This window comes from Triticum aestivum, chromosome 3D (genome assembly GCF_018294505.1).
Source record: "Triticum aestivum cultivar Chinese Spring chromosome 3D, IWGSC CS RefSeq v2.1, whole genome shotgun sequence".
Classification (NCBI taxonomy): Eukaryota; Viridiplantae; Streptophyta; class Magnoliopsida; order Poales; family Poaceae; genus Triticum; species Triticum aestivum.
The window spans coordinates 251509177-251533135 of record NC_057802.1 but is presented as its reverse complement, the minus strand read 5'-3'; the positions used below and the strand labels follow the sequence as shown (position 1 = coordinate 251533135).

The 23959-nt window shown below is 44.0% G+C and overlaps 1 protein-coding gene across 1 annotated transcript; it reads left to right on the top strand.

Moving 5' to 3' along the window:
* Positions 1–1405: 1405 nt before the first annotated feature.
* Positions 1406–10718, top strand: LOC123078328 (ubiquitin carboxyl-terminal hydrolase 6). Its single transcript, XM_044500795.1, has 18 exons — positions 1406–1607; positions 3482–3627; positions 3748–3783; positions 4055–4162; positions 5002–5102; positions 5199–5325; positions 7437–7496; positions 7743–7807; positions 8221–8274; positions 8715–8823; positions 8984–9072; positions 9147–9216; positions 9362–9442; positions 9524–9598; positions 9786–9834; positions 10066–10185; positions 10265–10339; positions 10419–10718. Exons 1-18 carry the CDS (start codon positions 1598–1600, stop codon positions 10466–10468), a joined length of 1425 nt encoding a protein of 474 aa, XP_044356730.1. The 5' UTR covers positions 1406–1597; the 3' UTR covers positions 10469–10718.
* Positions 10719–23959: the final 13241 nt, after the last annotated feature.

Here is a 23959-nt window from a genome sequence, read left to right as displayed (position 1 = left end):
AGGCGGGCATGCCCATGGTAGGCATCCATGCCAGGTTTGAATGAATTTCCCACAACGTATGCATGTTGTGTCACGTCCGGCCATTTATCAGCTTGTTTTCACCGAGAAAACTCTAGAAATTGAAAGAATTGTAGAAAACTTAAACAGCTTGACATGGTGCCTTGATTTGATCATAGAAGGAGGTGGAAAAATTAGGCCTTTAGAAGGATGTTGAGAAACAACGCACCCTCAGGTAGAGCCTTCTAGCCAACCTGAACACCCCTTCATTAAACATGGGCTACTTTTGGACATTCTTAAAATGACCCCAACCTTTTCAAGCAGGTGGGCATGACCATGGTAGTCATCCATGCCAGATTTGTACGATTTCTGACACCGTATGCAAGTTGCGACACGGCCGCCCATTATCGAGCATTTTTTTACCGAGAAAACTACGAAAAATGTAAAATTTGTCGAAAACCAAAACAACTTGGCATGGTGCCTTGAATTGGTCATACAAGGCATGAAAAAAATTGGGGCCATTTCAAGCATGTCGGGAAACGACGTGCTCTTAGACGGAAGCCATCTCGCCTACTCGAACACCTCCGTTGATCATGGTCTAAGTTTCCTTTTCCATCTTTTGTAGTGCGTCAAATATAACGCTAAAAAGAAAGACTCTGGTTTTCCTTTTCAACCGGGCTGGTTTTTTCTTCAGTTTTTACATGGGTTTCTATATTATTTTGTTTTTCTTTTCTTTTATTGATTTTGAAAAAAGTTCATCAATAATTCAAATTAAGTTCATTGATTTGGAAAAAATAACAGAATTTAAAAAATCCATTGATTTAGAAACAAAGTTCATCAATTTATAAAAAAGACCAACAATTTTCAAAAAAAATTGCCAACTTGCGAAATAGTTTACGAATTTGTGAAGAAAACTGATCAATTTAGGGGAAAGAAAGTTCACTGATTTGAAAGAAAAATTCAAGAATTTGAAATTTTGTCGTCATTTTCGATTAAAAAATCACGAATTATAAGAACTTCACGCATTTAAGAAACAAAAAAGAAATGAAAAAAACCCAGAAAATGTGCGCTTTTCCAGTGTTGTATTTCAAGTATAAGAAAACTTAGTTGACACTAGAGGTCCGGTTGCCTAGCTGGTTATTGCGGCTGTGCTAATTGTTGATGAAGGACCTAGGTTCGAATCCTGCAGCAAGCGCCTTTTTTGCAGTTTCAAAAAAAAGAAAGGATGAATGTGCTGAATGTACAGCGTATACGTGATTTAAAAAAAAGAGTTTATAAAAAATGCCTATCATGCCCTTACTTATGAAGAGGTATGTGCTAATCTGAACCGTTTTTGTGTTTAGGGGGGTGTACTGAAGCAGAAGGGTTGTTTTTGAGAAACTGGGCCGATATAGATAGACAATGTACAGTAAAGTGCCGCTGTCGGCCTAGTTGCGAAATTAGCCCACGTTGGAGCACGGAGTTCGTCTTGGACTCGTGCCTATTCAGTCTATCCCCAGTGTTCCTCCCCTCCCCCGCCGCACCCAGTTGCCTTGTTGCTTTCTCCTTCTCCAAGTAAACTCAGTTTCCACAGCTCCGCCGCGCCGCCGATTCGCCAGCCATGCCGACGGGTGAGTTCCGCCCCACCCTTTCCGGTCCCTCAGTTCCTCAACGAAGCATCGATCCGATCGTCGCGCCGCGCCTGCGCGCATTTGCTTTTCCTTTTTGTCTGCCCTCTTGCGTCCTTCAGGTCTTGGGCTTGCACGGATAGATCTGCCTTCCGGCGTAGGTAGGTCGGGATCACCGGTCAGGAAGAATCTGGCGGTGGCAGCGCCCGTTTCGACCCGCCTTAGTAGTGGATTCGAGGTGATTACACTTATGAATTTAGGGTTTAGGTTTAGCCGCCTAGATTTGGGCCTGCTACTGTATGTCTAGTCTACTCGTGTTATTCTTCCCGCATATGTGCTGATTGGAATACCAAGCCTCAGTTCGGTGGTGTTGTGATTATCCAATATTATATGTATGCGTGTAGTGGCGGATCCAGTATTTCGAAAATGGCTGTAATTTTTCATAGAAAAGTAAGATTTACAATAGCCAAGGTCCAAGAAAGAGCCTGGCAATCGCGAGCCCCAAGTCGGCACACTCCAATGGGAAAAAAAATCCTCAGCAGTTTGTGGAGGCAAGAAAAAGAGGCCGTGATTGCGGAGGCAAAGAAGGAAACAATAATTAATAGCAGCTTGCAGTGGGGTTAATTCATTTTCATCAATAAAACATCTACTCCTGATTCAAGGCTCATAATTTTATTTTCTCTGTAAGATTACATGACTAGTAGACAATAATAAGCAAGATCGCACTGGAGTAAAATGCTGTAGAATTGGATAGATGGAGAGTATTGCCACTGGAAGCAAGAAGGACGGGAGTGGAGGGCACCAGAACAGCCTGTAGGAAGGGAATTATCTGTGGATTATCCCCTGTGTGCACCAACATCTAATGACATGTAATATGAGCTATGTTGGAATTTGCCCACGGATCGATTACATCAAAGTAGAAGAACACACGCGCACAAAAAACTTGTAGCCAAGGGCCAGCATCGCGCCCTTTATTTCTCTTTTTTTTCTGAAGCTCCACGTTACAATTTTGTGCGGCCTCACGTGTATGTATATATATACACGCAAGGCCACGAACCGACAAAGCAACCTAAACCTATACAGACTAGACACGGCTAACCAAACCTACTAGTAATAGGACTATACTCTTTCCTAATCTGTAGTCTAAACCGGACTAGTAATTTCCTAGCATGACACAACACGTGTCCAACTCAAACTTGCTAACACACGTACGTTGTCGAAGCCAATTAGCAAACACACTAATTAACCTGCTTAGACTCAACTGCTAATTCACGCAGGACTCTACCACAAGATTACCTAGCAAGCTATATGATGTGTAGAGGGTGGATGTAGTATAGGGTTATGTCAAGTCCTGGACCCAAACCACTTAAATGTATTTTTATCTAGTCTCCGAAAGCAGACAACTGAGCTCCATCTGTGCTTTTCTTGCATAATGGCACACTGCATACATGTGATACTGTTGTGATCTGGCAGACTGTTAATAAATTTTATGACATAAGAAATCTAGTGCCAGTAGCAGTTAATTAGGCATGATGTTTCTACTATGCAGCTTTGTATTCTGTTTCTAATGTTAATAAAGTATTAGCCTGATGGCAGTAGGGTCAGACGGTTTGGTTAATTGAGCAGCTTGCATGACCACCTCAGCTTTTGGCTTCCAATTTTCATCTTGTACTGCTGTCACCACCAACATCAGAACATATATATCGATTGCTCTTCTATGTCATTTTATATTATTTTAGTATTTACTGTTGGCAATTGTACTTCAAAGTTCATTTTAACTATTGTTGAAAGCATTGGCTGGTGGCATAACATAAGTACATTCACGTTGAAACAACTTGTTTTCTTACCATGACTAATACTTTAGAAATGCTTTCCAGTATGCATAAAATGGCAGAAGCAGGTATTTCCAGGCATAGAGATTGATACTAGCCAGCCGCCTATGGTTTTCAAGACCCAGTTGTACACACTGACTGGTGTACCCCCTGAACGGCAAAAAATTATGGTGAAGGGTGGAATATTGAAGGTAACATATTTTGGTGATACAATATCTAGGATATTAGACCGAATTGATTGTCATTGTGAATGACATATTTAAACATATTTAACGTGTCTGTAACCACCGAATGCTCTCCGTACGATGCAGGATGACACAGATTGGTCAACTTTGGGACTTAAAGATGTGAGAAGCTCAACTTATCTTCCATGCGCAGTTTTATTTTACTGGACCCTACTACTCCCTCCGTTCCTAAATACTTGTCTTTCTAGGCATTTCAACAAGTGACTACATACGGAGTAAAATGAGTGAATCCACACTCTAAAATATGTCTACATACATCCGTATGTGATAGTCATTTGAAATGTCTAGAAAGACAAGTATTTAGGAACGGAGGGAGTAGTTTATTACATTCAACGACACTCTTTTCATTGGAGTATCAAAATGCACTACGCAGGGTCAAAAGTTGATGATGATAGGTACGGCTGATGAAATTGTGAAAGCTCCAGAGAAAGGCCCCGTGTTTGTTGAAGATTTACCAGAAGAAGAGCAAGCGGCTGCATTGGTGTGTATGGCCTTCTTGTTCTATGCGTATATGTGATGTTGTTTTTTAGGCCTTAATCTGTACCTTTTAAGTTACTAATTCGAATCATAATCAACTTTGTCTTTACAACATATGTCTGCACTCTGCAGGTGCTCTTTCATGTATTAGAAATAGATCAAACTACCCCTTGCAAAAAAGTAAGAAAGAAAAGAAATAGATCAAATTACGGTGTTTAGTAAATACTGTTACGTTTCCTGCTAGCCATGGAGACACATTAGTTGGAACACATGCTCCAACTTGTGGATCAGATTGGACACTCGCGCTAAATATGAATTTATCTTTCTTGAACTTTCTTGGATTTCACCTCTAGCCTACCCTAACTTGTTTGCGACTAAAGGCTTTGTTGTTGTTGTTGAACTTTCTTGGATAGCCTGTTTAATGTAACTAAGTTGCTGATCATGAACCAATAATATTTTTTTGGATAGCCAGTTTAACGTAACTAAGATGCTGATCATGAACGAATATAATCAGTCTCAACAGGGAGTGGTACGATATGCAGCCAAGTATAACTTCTATAGTTCTATATGAAATCATTTGTATATAGAGCATGATAGGTTTGATGTCAAAAGTTGGCATCCAAAATTTGGCAAATGCCAGATATTGGCTAGCAATTGGTTGGTTACCAACTTTTCTTGCCAGGTTCACAAGAAGTTGCCAAATTTTTACAATTTTTTGATTTTGCCAAATGTTGGCATCAAACCAATCAGAATAGTATCTCTTGACTTTAGCTCCAGCGTGGTGGTTTGGTTTTGGGTGTTCTCTATCTATGCTACAAGTAAGGTTGTTCTTGTGACTTCCAGGGGCACAGTGCTGGTCTCTATAACTTGGGGAATACATGTTACATGAATTCCACTCTGCAGTGTCTGCATTCTGTTCCAGAGCTTAAGTCAGCATTACTGAGGTTTCATTCCCCCACCCATCCCTCCAAGCCTGGTATCACTGACTTTGACTATATATTGTTTGTTCTTGGTGATCTCATTGTCTTTTGCTCATGCAGTTATTCAGATAATGTGAGGGGCAATGGGGTGGATCAAGCATCCCATAGTTTAACAGTTGCAACTCGTAATACTTTCGGAGAGCTTGATCAAAGCGTTCGACCAGTTGCACCTCTGCACTTCTTACAGGTCAGACATAAGTTCTGCCCTCACATCTCAAGCCAGTGAAATCCTTCCTAAGTTTCTGTGAGCACAGGAGTTCATTATGTTAGTAGTCTGTTTTATGGTATCTTATAAATTGGATTAAGTATACTACTCATTTTGATGGTTTTTTGTATGTATGTGTTAGGTCAAAACATTTCAAACTTTAAGCATTATCATGTATAAACGTACCATGATTTTATCTGTAGAGGACTTTACAGTGTTATGGTCAAAGTCTACTACTGAAGACCGGAAAACTTCAAACAAGTACTTACAATTTAAACAGGAGAAATTGGAATTTTTTGGGTTCAGTATGTATTTTGAATTTTTATTGTATGAGATGAAAAATGCAGTATAGCAAAAATCGTACATTTCCAATACAAAATTTGCTGCTTATATTGTTTAAAAAATGCGCTAAGTATAGTTTAAGTGTTCATGATCCGAGTGTGTAAGGCAATGTAATTGTAGAGCTAGTTGCATTTGGGTGGATGGAAGTTTCGAGGGGGTCCTTTATTGTTAGAGGAACAACCCGCAATTTCAGTCTGGAACATGTATATTAGATATTTGCAAGCTGAAGTCCTTAAAAGAGCATTTAGAATTTTAGGTAAAAAGGATCCTAGGCATTGCTTTGCAGTTTGATTTTTTTTATCCCTAAAGCAAGATTTACGATCCAACGAGTCATTCCAAGGTTGAGACTCATAGACTAATTGTGACTAGTTTAGACTACTGCTGAACAAGTCGACATGATACTGTAGTACACAACTTACAGTAATCAATTACTAAAACCTAGTATCCATTAAAAATTGAACTAGTATACAATGTAAATTGAATACATTGGAGCGTCAATTTGCCCTGCAGATCAGGCCAGAAAGCGCATTTCCATGCTGGGCCCTTGCTCCTAGTTAGCTTCTTCGCAGGATGCTTCGGTGGATCGTAATGCTCATCGGCGTGAGCTGTAGCTGCTGCTGAACACACTACTTGAGATATCTCTGGCGGGGTAGACATTGTAGCTCAGACCTAAGGATCTTGAAATTGAAACAAGCAAAACGGAAATCAGAAAGAGGGCAGGGGAGAAAATGGAATCTAAGAAGAAGGGAAGGAGAGAAGGGAGAAATTACTTGGCAGAAGAGTGCTTGCTTGCTTGCTTGCTGCAGCCCGGCGGAGGTGCAGATCCAGGAGTAGAACCAGCAGAGGGAGACCGGAGGGGCGGATCCAGGAGAGGAGAAGAACCAACAAAGGGAGAGTGGAGGGGCGGATCCAGGGGAGAGCAGAACCAGTGGAGGGAGAGCGGAAGGGCGGATCCAGGGGAGGGAGAGGGTTGCAATGCTCCTTGCCACCGCCGGTGGTGGCGGCATCGTCTCAGGTCTGGAGCGAGCCTGAAACCTAGCTCTCCATTTTCCCTCCATCGGGCTGCGGGCTGGGCGGCAGGCTCACTTATCCCCTCCCAAATTTGAGTCAAACGACTCAAAGAGCACGACTAGTCTAGACTATTCTACGACTAGTTTCTCGACTGCTCGACACGAAAATCCTAGTCGACAATGACATTGAGACTCATAGACTAGTCCCTCGACTACTAGTCAAGACTAGTCCTTCGACCCGTAATCATTGCCCTAAAGTTGAAACTAAAAGGAACATTTGTACCTAAATGAAATTTGTCGCCAGTCAATACTTATATATTCACACTAAGAGTTCTAATTGTGCAGTACTAGAAAGACTAATTTCATACATTCAACTAAAAATGAAACTTTCATGGTTTCCCTAACTGCTTCACAGTAGAAATGATTAATATGTGTTGTTTCTTACCTGTTCTCCTTTGTGTGCTTGATTTTGATTTACTGTTGTAAAACAATTTTTTACGATTAACCGCACATAAATTAGGTTGCATGTACTCCCTCGGTTCCAAGATAGTGCATATAGATTTTTCTCTATAAACTTGGTTGAAGTTCATGAAGTTTGACTTTTGAAAAAATTATGCGTACTACTTTATGAATGGAGGGAGTATTTGACAAATTGAATGCATATCAATGATAATTATTTAGTTCGTTAACTTGCAATCCAGAATTCCAGGGTCTAAATTTATTTTATCTAACTTTATGCAGATGCTGCGGAAAAAATACCCCCAATTTGCTCAACAGCAAAATAATGTTTACATGCAGCAGGTTCCTTCTGTTTGCCTATGATTAAGATATACTCCCTCCGTTCCTAAATACTTGTCTTTCTATACATTTCAACAAGTGACTACATACGGAGTAAAATGAGTGAATCTACACTCTAAAATATGTCTACATACATCCGTATGTGATAGTCATTTGAAATGCCCAGAAAGACAAGTATTTAGGAACGGAGGGAGTACTAGCTTGTCTACTGTTGAATTTATATGCTGATATCACATGGCTTACTTGCAGGACGCAGAGGAGTGCTGGACACAGCTGATCTATACGCTTTCTCAAACACTTACATCAGAAGCAAGGTAACTTGCGCGGTTTTGTCCAAAATCTCGCTTCTGGTCACTCCTAACACTTGTTGTATCATCATCATTTTTTTTATAGTCTTGTACTCCCTCCATTCCTAAATATTTGTCTTTTTAGAGATTTCAAATGGACTACCACATACGGATGTATATAGACATATTTTAGAGTGTAGATTCACTCATTTTGCTCCATATGCAGTCACTTGTTGAAATCTCTAGAAAGACAAATATTTAGGAACGGAGGGAGTATTTTGGATAGGCATGCACAATGCAGCTTGTGGACCTATATTCATTCCATCTTCCCTTCCCTTGGGGTCATCCCCTTTGAGCAGCACCTTAGTTTTACTGGCATTTACTTGTGGTGTTCATGGCTGGCAATTCAATTTAATAACACTTTTTGGCTTCTTTGGCAGTGAACCGGCTGCTGCTCAGATGAAGGAACTTTTCGGGATTGATCTTGTGAGCAGGTTCTCTTGTCCTCCCTCTTATATCTGTTTTTATGCCTCTATATGTTCGTTTTGTTTTCTCGAACCTATGTGTTCGTTTTCTTGTAGGGATTTGTCATCAACTTGATACTGACACTGCTGTATTTTCACTTGTGTTGTACAGTGCATAGAGATAGTCGGTTGGCTATTGCTGATAACACTAGTTTTATGCATCTATTAAAAAAAACTACATCTCTCCTGCATTTCTAGGACACCAAAGGATATAGAGCATTAGAGCGGCAGTCCCCTGTAAAAATTGATGACACAACATCTCACAAGCAGACGTAGCTTATTTTGATATTTCCAGTACTTCATGTACGAAGGATCATGTGTTATTTCAAATAAGGCAGCTAGCTTACTCATCTAAATAAAAGGCAGGTATTCATGTACTGCTATTTGTGTATGATGACCTTTATTTGCAGGGTACACTGTGCAGAAAGTGGTGAGGAGAGTTCAGAGGCAGAGTCGGTTTATTCTCTGAAGTGCCATATATCTCATGATGTAAACCACCTTCATGAAGGACTGAAGCATGTAAGTATCATTCCACTTGTTAGTTAAGTATTCTTTTTTTTTTGTTATCACAGGTAGTTGTTAGTTGTACTGATAGGATAATTCTTTTTCTGTCGTTTTACATATCTCATATTTCTATGGCTTTAGTGTTTTGTTAACTATCCATGTATTCTTTCTACAGGGTTTGAAGACAGAACTTGAGAAGGTTTCCCCATCACTGGGCCGGACTGCTATTTACACAAGAGAGTCGAGAATAAATGAGTTGCCTAGGCAAGAGCATAATTCCCATTCATCATTTTTCTCACCTTAGTCAGAGATAACATGTATGTATATTCTCTCTTCAGGTACTTGACTGTGCAGTTTGTTCGTTTCTTTTGGAAAAGGGAGTCAAACCAAAAGGCGAAGATTTTACGTGTATGTTTGTTTCTTTTGTTCTCTTTTCCTTAACAAACTTGCCTTTGTGGAACATTGAGAGTGCATTTTGATACTGCAATGCGAGATCCTGCGGCCAACCTTTTTGGTCAACATATCTTTTAATGCATGTTTCTGTTCTTGCCAGAAAGTGGATTACCCTCTGGAGCTTGATGTCTATGACTTCTGCTCGGATGAGCTGAAACTAAAACTTCAAACTCCTCGACAGGTAGCTCTCTGTTCATTGTTCAAATTTTAATTTGCGAGCTCTGCTATTGTTTTGATTGGGACATTCAATTTGCATGTGAAGGTGCTGAGAGATGCAGAAAGTGCCAAGTTTGGTTTGAAAGTAGAGGTGAAAACAAGCAGCTCACAGAATATCGAGGTAACGATGTTTCTGCTAACCAGACTATCATTGGATTTGGACCACATGGCCTGTTTATCATTTAGAACTCTTAAGAAATGATAATTCGATTAATCTTTTGTGCAACTGGCAAATGCTAGTTAGGCATTTTTATTTTTAGTTTCAGTCCCTGCTATAACTATTGATGGTTTAGTACATTTCATTTCAGGGGTCATCAACTAGTGCTGGGGAATCATCTAGCATAGACATTGACAAAGGCAAGTGATTGGTTCACGATATTATTTAGCAAAGTTGCTCACATGTAGCGATAGTGGTGCTTTGTTCTCTAATTATCTAACTTATAAGTAGGCTTCTAGTGTCCATATTTTTGATATGTTCATTCACAAACAGCAACTTCTCAGAATACTCTCCTACCAGTGAGATCAAACTCACTACCAATGGTGACTAAGTTGCCTAAAACTAAGAGATGTGTTCTTGTTTATATGCAGCTGATTCTTCTGTGCCAAAGAAACAATTAACTGGCATCTATGATTTAATTGCTGTCTTGACACACAAGGGAAGAAGTGCAGATTCTGGCCACTACGTTGGCTGGGTTAAGCAAGATGATGGTCAGATCAGCTAGTGCTACACATAATCAAATGCTCTCTGGCCTTGCAAATATATTGATAATTTCTTGTTGCCATTCAGGAAAATGGATCGAGTTTGATGACGACAACCCAAGCATACGGAAGGAGGAAGAGATTTTGAAACTATCTGGTGGAGGTAAGCAGCTATTTAGTTGAAAGAATGTGGCTTAAATATACCATTAATTGTTTCTAAACAGGCTAATATTTCTTAACAGGCGATTGGCACATGGCATATATCTGCCTTTACAAAGCTCGTGTTATCTGAACCTGAGTTGATAAGTTGTCAGCCGAATTTGCTTTATATTTCTGAAGTTGTGTGCATACCTTGCCTGTTTTGTGTGCCACATGAGCGGATGTATTGAAGTATTGATGAATTTTCCAGTTTGGTTCAAATGAAGTGATCAGTGTCCATTCTGATGTTCCTTATCTACTACAGTAGAATATTTATCAGCACTCAACAAATATGGAGAAAGATTTGTTTGATTTTTTATTTAAACACCATTTATTTCCTGGAATATTGTGTTGATATATTATGTTGCAATGGGGCACGTGGCTTTTGTTTCTCCGTGATGGGGTAATTTACTTGAGTAGCGTAACACCTGACCGTCGCTATGAAACTGTAAAAATAAGATGTTGGTCGCTGGCTTAGGAAGGTGCCAAAAACACGTTGTCGTATTTTGAATCAGGAGAAGAATAAAATTCATTAGAACAATTTTTTTAAAATTCTTAAAATAAGCAAAAATATAACGGAAGTTAGTAGTAGGTTATTCTCAAGACAATTTTTTGAATGTTGAAATATATAAGAATAGACTTGGTTATGTGTTTGTAAGTTGACGCGCAAGGTCGTTTACCGGACAAGGTCTGTCAGAGCATCTCAAGCCGCGCCCCCTAGGTGACATTTTTGACGCCAGGGCCGAAAAACGCCCCAGTCGCGCCTCTAGGACGCTGAAATTCGCCGGCTCGGCCCGTTTTTGGGCCCGGCGATCACAGGCCGAACCCGGCGCTTGGGGGCTCCGGCGCAAGGGAAAAGCACGTCTGGCCCATACCGTCAGGCGGAAAGTCAAGTCTTTCTTTCAGATTCGCCAACCACCCCCTGCGCGCTCGGCCGCCAACCGACTGATCCCGGCGTCGCCCATCGTCCGCTACCGCTAGATAGCCCATCCCCGCTGGAAAAAGAGCAGAGGTTTCGCCGAGGCAGCCTCTCCACCACCAGCTGGGCGATTTTTCCAGCGTTTCCGGTCGCGGAGGGGCTGTGTAGCGGCGGGTACGCGCCCACCGCGCCCGCAAGGTGTTCGGTGATTTGCCTACCTCGGCAATGGACTCGGGCGACGAGGAAGCACTCGTCGCGCTGCTGGAGGAGGAAGCCGAGGCAGACGTCCAGGAAGAGGAACATCTCATGGTCCTCGCCGCCCTCACCGGCCTGCTGGCGAGCAATGAAAAGTCGCGGTGAGGTGGCTCAGCGCTAGGGCGGATGAAAGCAAAGAACCGGCATCGTCTCGAAGGCTACTGCATGCTCTACTCTGACTACTTCGCCGACACTCCACTGCACAGCGACAAAACATTTCGGCGCCGTTATCGGATGAGCCGAAAGCTTTTCCTCGGGATTGTGAATTCCATCCGGGAGTTCGACAGCTACTTCAAGTGCAAGAAGGATTGCACCGGCAAACTTGGATTCACCTCAATCTAGAAGTGCACGACAGCGATGAGGATGCTTGCATACGGAGCTCCCGGTTATTCACTCAACGACTATGGGCACATGGCCGAGTCCACCACCATTGAGTGTTTCTACAAGTTCTGTCGGGCAGTGGTGGCAGTGTTTGGACCGCAATACTTGCGAACACCCAATGCGGAAGACACTGCTCGGATTCTAGCACAGAATGCAGCAAGAGGATTTCCTGGGATGCTTGGAAGCATCGACTGCATGCATTGGTAATGGAAGAACTGCCCATTTGCTTGGCAGGGGATGTACAAAGGCGTCAAAGGCGGTTGCAGTGGTACTTGAGGCGGTGGCAACACATGACCACTGGATTTGGCACTCCTTCTTTGGTATGCCAGGAACTCACAATGATATCAACGTGCTGCAGTGCTCCCCTGTCTTTGTGATGCGGAGCATCCCACGATCATCCCCATGTACACTTCGACTACTCCCCAAGCCCCAAGAGGACATACGATGAGACCTCGACCATACGCCATTGGACACAAGGTAAACTCACTCCTCTTCGAACCGTCACTTTCCACATGTGAGACATGGCTACTACCTCATGCATGGACCTTGCATATACTCAGGTACAACCGAGATGACCATGGAGGATCCAAGGACCAAGGCCAAGCATGGAAGAGGAGAAGGAAGAAGAAGATCAGAGCAAGACTGGACTTGCCCGGATCATCCAGATCCCCAGCCGGACGATCCGGACCAAGCCCGGATGATCCGGACCCCGACCCGGACGATCCGGGTAATGTGCCCGAAGACACCCGAAGCCTGCTCGACGAAGCCGGATCATCCGGACCCCCGATACCCGGATCATCCGGGCCACCATCCGGATCATCCGGACCCCGCTTGCGTGCGTGACTTGGGCCGAAGCCCATGCACCCCTTCGCCCCTCACTTACCCCTTCGTGGCTTAGACTATATATACTCCTCCCCCTCCTCCATTTGAGGGTTAGCAAAGGATTAGCTCATTTAGAGATAGAGCTTTGCTCATCCATACGGATCTACTCCACGAGAGAGACCGCGCGCCTCTACGAAGAAGATCCACCTTGGATTCAAGACCCCCTCACGGGTGGCCCCATCAAGACCTCCTCACGCAGAAGAACCGATTACCCTATGTATCGTCCCTTGTTGATTTTGGATCGTGTATCTCTTTGTGTTCCGAAGATCTAGCACATGTGTGATCGTTCTTGTTGGTTTGAGTGATTTCTCTCATGTTCCTCCTCGTGTTTTCTCCCCGTGTTCTTCGTGTTCTTCGTGGGATCCGCTCCAATCGTGAAAGATCGGGCCACTAGGGTTCTACCCTACATCATCTTGGTATCATGAGCCACGTTGATCACGGATTTGGAGCCTCCACACCATGTTTTCTAGCTTGATTTTGTTGTTTTTCGTCCTAATCCGAAAATTCCCACAAAAATAGCCCCCCAATTTTTTTGTGATTTGTGAGTTTTGATGATGTTTTGTTGGTTTTGATCCGTGAATTTGTTGTGTTGCAAGTGGATCTAGCCTTTCCCCACCATTTTGCACCTCGTCATCCATCCAAAATCCTCGAAATCCTCGGATTTGTCCCCGTTCTCGAGTTCACCCCGAGCTATCCCCGAGCGCAGTTGACCCGCCCGGATCATCCGGCTCCTGGCCCGGATCATCCGGCTTCCTCTGCCGAAACTGCATTTTCTGCAGTTTTATCCACCGCCACCTACGCCTCCGCATACCCACTTCCACCACCACCACTAACTTCCGCAAACCCATTTGGATACACCAAACCCTACCACCACTTGAACGCTACCAATCTCCGTCAAATTTTGCCACTTTTGGTTTTGTGAATTTGAGTTGTTGTTCATCGTTTCCTAGGGTGTTTCGGCTAACTAGGAACGGTTCGACATCGACATCACCGCCGCTCATCTTCGCAAGGGACTCGTCATCGACGGTAACCTCATCTTGGTATCGTGATATCATTCTACATTCTTGCCATTGCATTGATAACCACCATAGACCATTTTTGCGTACCTTACCCATCGAGACTAGCCTTTGAGTATTGCCGGCAACGTTACTTGTGCACATTAGTGATCATACGTCCCATAGCATACATACCATATCATCGTGGTGCATATCTTGGTATCATCTCTTGTGTCACAAGGTTGTCATAAGCATACACAATTGTTATCTTGGTTCGTCAAGCATTGCATGAGAAAAGAGCTCAAAAGAGAAAGAGCCAACCAAGCTTTTAAGAAAAGAGAAAAGATAAGCAAAGAGCTTATAAGCAAGAACCATAGCATCATACTACATTAAGATTGTCATATCCGATCATCTTGGATCATACCATCGAAACACCATACATAGAGCATACTTGGGATATAAGTCATTGCATTTTTGCTTAGTAGGTTGTGCACAAGTCGCGTATCCGCCTATTGTGCAATCGTGCTAGCGTCTCTCTAGTGTTGTGCAACAAGAGCATTTTAGTGGATACCACATTTTGGCTCATTCCTTGGTTGCACGACCCCATTTATCTTTCCGTGCGTTGTGTTTCCGTGTACAACATATTGCTATTGGTCTACTTGTTTCACTTGCAAATTTGTGAATCTCTTTCAACATTATTGACTCTTGCTAACATTTTGCATCAAATTTTTATGCCACTATCCTCACCGAGCTCCACTATAAGCCTTATTTGTGTAGGTGTGAGAAATTGACAAGGTCGGTACCAATTGTGCTATTTCCTTGTTACATCATTGAGTGATCATTGATCCATTTTCAACATCGGTCAAGGTACATTTGGTATAAGTTCTTCTCTTTCTCCCACTCATATTTGCTCGAGTCTTGTGATGGATAGGCAAGGCATTTCATCTCCGGTCTTTGACAACAACGACGACGCGAACAACTACATCACCAAAGCGTCCATCTTCGATCTACAACGACAAATGCAAGGCGCACGATCAAGATTGCGAGAGCGCATCGAGAACCTTTCCATCGACATTCGTCACTCCAAAGCAAGGAAAAGGGACTACATCGACAACAAGCTTTCTGCACAAAAGGAGGAGCAAGATGCAAGGTTGGAGGAGATTCGGACCTTGTCGATCAACCGTTCTTCCCCTTCATCATCCTCAAGCGGCAATATTCAAGTCACAAGTCTTTGGAGCGCAAACAAGATGCTAGCGCAAGTCGTCCACGTCCACATCTCCATGGCGACCATCGCCAACATCATCATGAATGGCAAGTCACCTCCAAGCATCATGTGCACGACGACGATGTAGGGGAACGCAGCAGAAAACAAAAAATTTCCGACCTACGCACCAGCCCAGGACCACTATGGAGACTGCATACATGGTTTGATCTTTTTCGTTACCGACTCGTAGCGCAGCGGGAAGTAGAGTCGATGACGATCGGCGGTGCAGATCCCCGCAGCTAGGATTTACAACCTCCCAACCGCGAGGATGAATACCCTCATCCGCCATACGGACAGCCCTCCGGGAGGTGGTCGAACAGTCCCCCGGACGGTGTCGCAGACAGCCCTTCGGGAGGACCTTCGAAACTCGAACGGTCACTCGGACAGCCCTCCGGGAGGACCCACAGAACTCGGACCGTCACTTGGACAGCCCTTCGGGAGGCACTCTCGAACAGCCCCTCAGGGCACTAAGATCGAAACTACGACCTCTCTACAGAGTTGCACACATACGGTGTCAGCTATCCGGCAGGGCTTCGCCGTCCAGAACTAGTTCCTGCCGGAACCCAGACAGCCTTTCGGCTCTACGAAACTATTTCGCTGGGAGGGAGAGAAGAAGCCAGATCATTGCAATGGCATGTATGTGAGAAGGGATGATCCTTTAGGCAGCCCCCTCCACCCCTATTTATAGGCCAAGCCCAAGGGTGGCTTCTCCAAGAAGCCAAGGGGGGAAATACCAAAAAGGCCCTCAAGGTGGCTTCTCCAAGAAGCCAAGCAAAAAGCACTTTCACTATTCATGACGACATTTTTCAGCGTCCGTTCGAACTGAAAATATTTATGTGGGCTCAGAACATTTCCAGTACCCACTAAAATAATTTTCAACGCGTTCTGAAACAATTTCGGTTTAGTGATTTTCATCTGCGAAAAGCAAACAAGAATGCGTTTTCACTATTCATGAAGACAATTTTTCGCGTCCACTAAATCCGAAAATATTTCTGTGGGTATTAGAATAATTCCAGTACCCACTAAAATGATTTTGGATTCGTTCTGAAACAATTTCAGATTAGTGAATTTCATCTGCGAAAAACAGCCAAAGCGGTACCGGCAGCTCCGAAACATTTTCGGTTTTTATTTCTGAAAATTCCAAAAAGTTTCCAGAATGATTCTGGCACCCTCCAAGAATTATCAGGCATGTGCCGAAAACATTTTGACTTAATGGCATACCCCGAAACAACTTTTTCGGTTTCACCGAAACTCATCCGGTGACCTCTCTCTGCGGTACGATTCCGCTGTCCGAAACTTTTCGGTGTCCGAAACTTTTTCGGTGATTTTCTCTCAGACTCCCTGTCTAGTATTCAGCAGATAGATGACCCTTAAGCGTGTGACCCTATAGGTTCGGTGAAGTATAGACATGACCTGGAACCCCTTCCGATCAATGATCAACATCGGAGCCGTGGACACCCATATTGACCCCTATACCCACGCGAATGAATATTCGAGTGAACCTCCAGTTGCAGTGAGCTATTCCTGTTGCTTCGCGATATGTCACAAACACCCGAGGTGAGATTTATTGCATGCCCATGGACGAACAATTTGCCCACCATGCAAGTTACCTCGTTACCGGTTTTGTTCTCCTTTCTCGTTTCCGTGTTCCGGCATCCCAGTGATCAAATCACACTGTGTCTGGCCAGACGATGATGGATACCGTAATACCGAGAGGGCCCGAGAATATCTCTCCATCGTCGGAGGAGCAAATCCCAATCTTGAGCTATCAAGTTACTTGACACACTTTTCCATGAACCCGTAAGCCGCCGTAATAGCCACCCATTTACGGATGACGTTTAACAAACCCCAAAGTTCATGAAGCAAGCATGAAGAAACTCGATACTCTCATGGTCTAAGGAATCATGCAAACGTTAACCATCTCTGTGTTATGTACCATTAACTTGTGACGAATGAATCTCTTAGCATAACATCATGCCGGGTCGATTCAACACAAATGTTCTCTTAACATTGTGCCCTCAAGGTTGCTGACATAGACATGCCCATGATCAGGAAAACATAACCATCATGCAACACTTGAGCTAGTCTTAGAGGCCAGACTAGGAATACATTTTACCGTTTATTATTCCACACGTGCATATGAGTCTTCCTCCGAGCCTCGTGGTTATTGCAGACTTGAGAACCATAGCAGTTATAGCATGGAACATAAACATAATTATGAACTCGGAGATAAATAATATTATTTATTATTGCCTCTAGGGCATATCTCCTACAGACGACAAATGCCATCGAGCTCAAGCACGACAACGACACCATCATCATGAAGATGCTTGCCAAGCGCAAACCTACAAGTCCCAACAAGCTCTACATCAAGCTACGACCAAACTTCATGAGAAAACGAGAAGACCGCGAGACGAGCACCACCAAGACGGAGCTACGGCTACACCAACCACTTCGGCATCTTCGCCTTTGGACGTACGACATCTTCGCCTACTTCCCACGAGTTCGCCTACATCGACATCTTCAACAACGAGGCGACCACCTACGAGCGAGGGTGACACTTCCATCTTCGGAAGCCCCTCAAGGAAGATGGCCGAGCATGGGAAATTCCCTTCGGTCATGGAGACGCGCTACGGGGTGCCACATCTTATGGGCCTCCTACAACAAGACGGCGACAAGACGGTCGAGCAAGGGCCATCCTCTTTGACCACGGCGGCGAGTACGTGCCTCTTCAACAACATGAAGACGGTGCCCCAATATGTCTCCTACTCCGAGTCAAGCTATGAGACCGCACATGAGACCTTCTCTCTGATCTCGGAGGAGAGTGATGTCTTGCCACATCCTATGGCATTCACCTTTGGAGTCGTTATGGATGAGGAGGTTGAGCATGGGACTATCCCTTCAACCAAGGCGGCGATAGGAGTTGAGCATGGAGACATTTGCACCAACATCTCTCCGACACCTACATATGACGAGATGCCCCAATTGCCATGTGAGGAGAGCCACCACCCCATGAGTGAGATGAGTGACTCCACCATATGTGACATTGAGTGCATTTCCTATGAGAGGATGAGTGTGACCACCACTAGCCCCACACATGAGAGCATGCCACACATCCTATGTGAGGTTGAGCGCCATTTGAGTGACTCCACCAACCATACGAGTGAGAGCATCTAAGAGGGAGGGAGTGAGTGAGTCACAACACGTAGTGAGTGAGGTAGTTGAGACGGCACGTGAGGCCACTATGATTTCTAATGACTTAACCTCTACTCCTAGTGTGTTTTCTTATTTGGTGCTAGGTCTCCTACATGACGACATGCCTATCCTCAACGAGTCCATACCTCCAATGGAGACGACGATGGCCATGGTGAATAATGATGCACCCCCCACATGGTTCCATCAAGATGAAGATGACCACGACTTGGTCTTCGACACCTCACCTACAACACATGAGCGATGCTCCAAAGGTAACATAGGTGATGGTGCTTCTCTTGTTCCACTAGTGGACTATCTCACGAATGATTGCTTGCATAATGTTGATCCACCTATTCCCATGCTTCATGCTAGTGCGACTTCCTCATATCATGAATATGATGATGAGCATGTTGAGTTGCCTAGTTGTGATGCTATGCTCCATAGGATATCTTGTGAAAATTCTTTTGGTCACATCATGTTTGACAACCCATTAAACTTGTCATATGCTATGAGTGAGATCTCCCATATTGCATCATTTCAATCTCAACATAGTAACTATGCATGCCCCATTAAGATAAATCCCATTTGCACTTATGGCATAGATGACGAGATCATGGTCATTGGCTTTTGTTTTTCATGCGATGATATTGCTATGCGTCCTTTACATGATTTGCGCAATTCATCTACCATGCCATGCCATGATCACATTGTTCCAAATATGCTTTGTTTTGGATGTTGTCAATATTCTCCATGTGATGTTTCTACAAATGCTCACGAGGAGACCCTCATAGTTTCCTCATACATATTAGGAGATTTTGATTCATTCCATACTTTGCATGATTCCCATGATTGCGTGCACCATATGCATTCCATGAATAACAATGCTCTACATATTTCTCATGATGCATTACACAATTCGAGTCTCCATTATGCTATACATAATAACAAACCTATCATGATGGATGCCATGTTTCTATATCACGCATCTCATTTATTTAAGCATTCGATATTTTGTGCTAACCAACACATGCACGTGCGCATCATGATGGATGATATGTACATATACCACGCACACACAATTTTCCCTTTGTCTTTGTTTTGTGTAGGTACACACGTATACTCGTCAACCTCTCAATCCCAAGAGTTGACGAAATGAGCTCTTGAGAGCAAAGATGACTTGGGATCCCGTGAACTATCCTTACCACTGTTCTCTTCGCGCACCGACTTTGCGCATTCCTTTTTTACTTGGCTCTCACAAGGCTATGGGCTATATATATCACTTGTTACTTTATGCCCATTGTATCTTGTTCACTTTGCATGTTATGCCTCTTTACATGATTTTGCCATGCAATTGTGACCCTTGCTTGCATCTACCCATCATTCACCATTATGCTACTCCTATGTGTATTTGCATGCTTGATGGAGATGCTTGTTGCTATTGCCATGTTTACCATGTGCCTCATGCTATTGTTGACTCTTGTGTTGGGAGAGCCATGATGTTCCATTGCTATTTCCATATGACCTCTTGCCAATACAATGATGATACATCTCTCATATCTTGTTTTCATGCTTGTGATATGTCATGTGCATTATTCATGCTCACTATTTGCACCCATGACATGATTGCCATGATCCCTTCTAGTACGTTGCATCTTCGCACTACTAGCTTGCTTGACTTGATCATTATGATTGCTTGCTTTGTCGCATCACCCATGTTCCACTCTTACTCGCTTTCTTGGGTTGATGACATATATGTTCATGCCTCTCACTTGATTTTTGTTGATCATTGTCTTTTGTCTCCATTAGTGCCATATCTTATACCCCCTTGTATTGAGTGCCAACTTGCTATGCTTATTGATCGTGGAGACCTGGACATATTACTTGTGATGCATGCTTGTTTGATTGAGCCTATTGTATTTGGTTGTTCTTGCATCATATGCCTCCATACTATGAAATGCTCCCTTGTACTTTCTTATGATGAGCATGATGCATACACTTGTTGGGTATCTTACCACACGAATGATAGGTTTCGCACTTCCACTAACCTCATTTGTTTTTCCGAGTGTTTGTCATGTTATTTCATTTTGAAGGATTCACAAGGCGGTACCATCACGAGACATATTGGTTATGTGAAGGCATACAAGATGCGCAACTCCATCATCCTTGAGAAACTCCTAAAAGTGACCTCCCCTTTGAGCTATCCTCACATATGCATATTGGATGGGTCATTCTTTCATTGTTGTTTCCTTCTTGTTGTCTACATGACACATCTCGTGAACGGAGGAGCGACATTGGAGATGGACCCTTTGGACCTTCAAGTTGAGGAGCGCTCGGACTTCTTGGATGCACCTTCGAACCTCCACTCATGCCACGACATCGAGCATTGGTACATCAACACTCCTTTGACACATTGCACCTACAAATACATATTTGTTGATTGTGTTCCCATATGTCATGCTCGATGGACATATCATACCCATAGCAATTTTTCATCTTATGCATGGATTGACTCACCTTATGATTGCCTTGTTGCATCTTGTATTTCTATGTCATCCATGATATATAAGCTTGTGCATTTCCTTAGCAAATTTGTTGTAATCTTTCTTGATGGCATATTCATACATAATCATCAAATTGCCCAACATCAATTGCATGATCACATACTCACATTGAGCACCAATTACCATGTTCATGCTTTTGATAAACCGTCCCATTATGACATCATTTTGCACAATGGTTGCATTGATCACATTCACAATACATTTGTGTGCACAATGAATGCTTTTGCTCCCATGAATGCTTTGCATATCATTCTATATCATCTTGATAAGCTTCATGCGCTTTGTCGTGAACAATCTTGCCGCACAGACTCATTCTTACATGATGGACACTTTGTGTGCGCTAACCATTGTATTTCTGAGTGTTGTTTGTGTTTGCTCTTTTTGCATGTATACCACTCCGGCGACACTTTGGAGTACTTGGATTGCGCAATGTCTTCAACTCCGTCCAACTACACGTCCGTCCACAACAACCGTTTCCATGGTGATGAGGATCACGATCCGAGGTCGGATCTTTCCCAAGGGGGGGGGGGGAGATGATGCGGAGCATCCCACGATCATCCCCATGTACACTTCGACTACTCCCCAAGCCCCAAGAGGACATACGATGAGACCTCGACCATACGCCATTGGACACAAGGTGAACTCACTCCTCTTCGAACCGTTTCCACATGTGAGACATGGCTACTACCTCATGCATGGACCTTGCATATACTCAGGTACAACCGAGATGACCATGGAGGATCCAAGGACCAAGGCCAAGCATGGAAGAGGAGAAGGAAGAAGAAGATCGGAGCAAGATTGGACTTGCCCGGATCATCCGGATCCCCAGCCAGACGATCCGGACCAAGCCCGGATGATTCGGACCCCGACCCGGACGATCCGGGTAATGTGCCCGAAGACACCCGAAGCCTGCTCGACGAAGCTGGATCATCCGGACGGCCGCCCGGATCATCCAGACCACCATCCGGATCATCCGGACCCCGCCTGCGTGCGTGACTTGGGCCAACGCCCATGTACCCCTTCGCCCCTCACTTACCCCTTCGTGGCCTAGACTATATATACTCCCCCCCTCCTCCATTTGAGGGTTAGCAAAGGATTAGCTCATTTAGAGATAGAGCTTTGCACATCCATACGGATCTACTCCACGAGAAAGACCGCGCGCCTCTACGGAGAAGATCCACCTTGGATTCAAGACCCCCTCACGGGTGGCCCCATCAAGACCTCCTCACAGAGAAGAACCGGTTACCCTATGTATCGTCCCTTGTTGATTTTGGATCGTGTATCTCTTTGTGTTCCGAGGATCTAGCACATGTGTGATTGTTCTTGTTGGTTTGAGTGATTTCTCTCGTGTTCCTCCTCGTGTTTTCTCCCTGTAACAGCCTGGTTTTTGGCCCTTTTCTTTTTCTTTTCGATTTATTGGTTTTTGCTCTGATTTTTTCTTTTTGGAGTGGTTCTGTGGCCTTGTCACCTGGGAAATCATCCTCATTTCCCCTCCCAAGTGGCTCATCATTCTCAGAAACTTTCCAAGATCATGTCACTTCACTCCTTGACCAAACCCTAAAATCTTTTTCTAGGAAATATTCCCTTTTCTATTAAAGGAATAATCCTATTCGCCCTAGGTTGTGAAGCAACCTATATTTCTGTCCATCCATAAATTCCCAAATAATTCTCATAATTTCTTTGGGTCATATGTTGCTCAAATATGCCCAAACTTTCCTGTCCTAGCCCAATAATAATTCTCCAATAATTATTCTTCATTTCTGTCCAGTGTGGCTTTCTGTGAAGGAAGTGCCACCTATCCTTTCCTGATTGCTCCCAAACCTTTTGGGCATGTTCTTATGTCCAAATAATTGCCTCATGCCAAAATTCAATTTTATTTGCCTAACCAATCTTCCTCAGTGATTTTTCAAAGTTTCTGTCAAACAGAAGCCAGTGTGAAGGAAGTGCTTGCTAGGAGTACCCAAATAAGTTGAAATTTTTCATACCTCTTCATGTGCTCATATAATTAGTCTCCTTCAAATTTCAGCTCCATCCCTTGATCTATGTGAGCACAGGACCAAATCTTTGATTCTGGCAATATTTTCAGGTTGTGAAGCAAGTGCATTTTATATTGCTTCATTAATTCTGATAAAATACCAGATTGTTCTCCTATCCAAATAACCTCTATCCACCAAATTTGGCACCACTTCATTGAGCCAATATTTCTCTAGAATTCTTGCAAGTTTCTGGACAGGGAGAATAGCTGTGAAGGAAGTACCATTTTGGTGAATCCAATTGGTATGAAACTTCTACAGCATCTTTATATGATCAAATCATTAGGACTTGACAAATTTGAGCTCAAGTAGCCTCACCATGTGAGTGATTCTTCCTATTTTTGTTTCTGGACTAGTTTATGTGGTTGTAAAGCAACTACATTAAATCTTGATCCAAATCTTCTCAAAGTTACCAGGATGAAAGTCCTTCTTACCCCAAACCTCGCAGACAACTCCACGAGAGAGACTGCAGTAAACTTCAAAGGGTTCTTACCGTTTAACCAGAGCAGTTTTAATCGATCTACCACCGCAGTTGAAACCTCCCCTGGATGAACTTACCACTAGACAACGTTTGCAAACCTTTGGCACCTTCTCCTCGGCAGCTCACGCGGTCACCACCTCTCTGGCATGCCATGGCCGCGTCCAGGATGGTTTCTTGCTCGGGCCCCTCTCCCTCTTGTCGTCTTCGCGCTCGTGAGCGTGTCCAATAGCTTCACCGCGTCGTCGCCGTCCTCCTGGAGCCATCTCCCCCTCCGTAAGCCCTTCGTCAGCGCTCGTCGCCGCACGCCCACGGGCGCACTGTGGCCGACCGAGCATTAATGGCGCCGCGACATCTTCCTCCTCTGCGCCCTCGGCCCCTCTTGCCCTGTGCACCACTGTCGCTCGTCCGCTCCTCCCTTGTCGCGTTCCCGCGCCTCCCCGTGATCGATGAGCGTCGCCAGTGCCTTGGCCGGGCGTGCACGGCGGCGACCGGCTCGGCCCCCCTCGCCCGGCTATATATATAGCCCTCCCCCGAGCCATTCGACCTCATCACCAGCCTTGCCTCGCTCCACTACCCCTCCCCAGCCACTCGCACGAGCTCGAGAGGCTCTCCTCGCCTC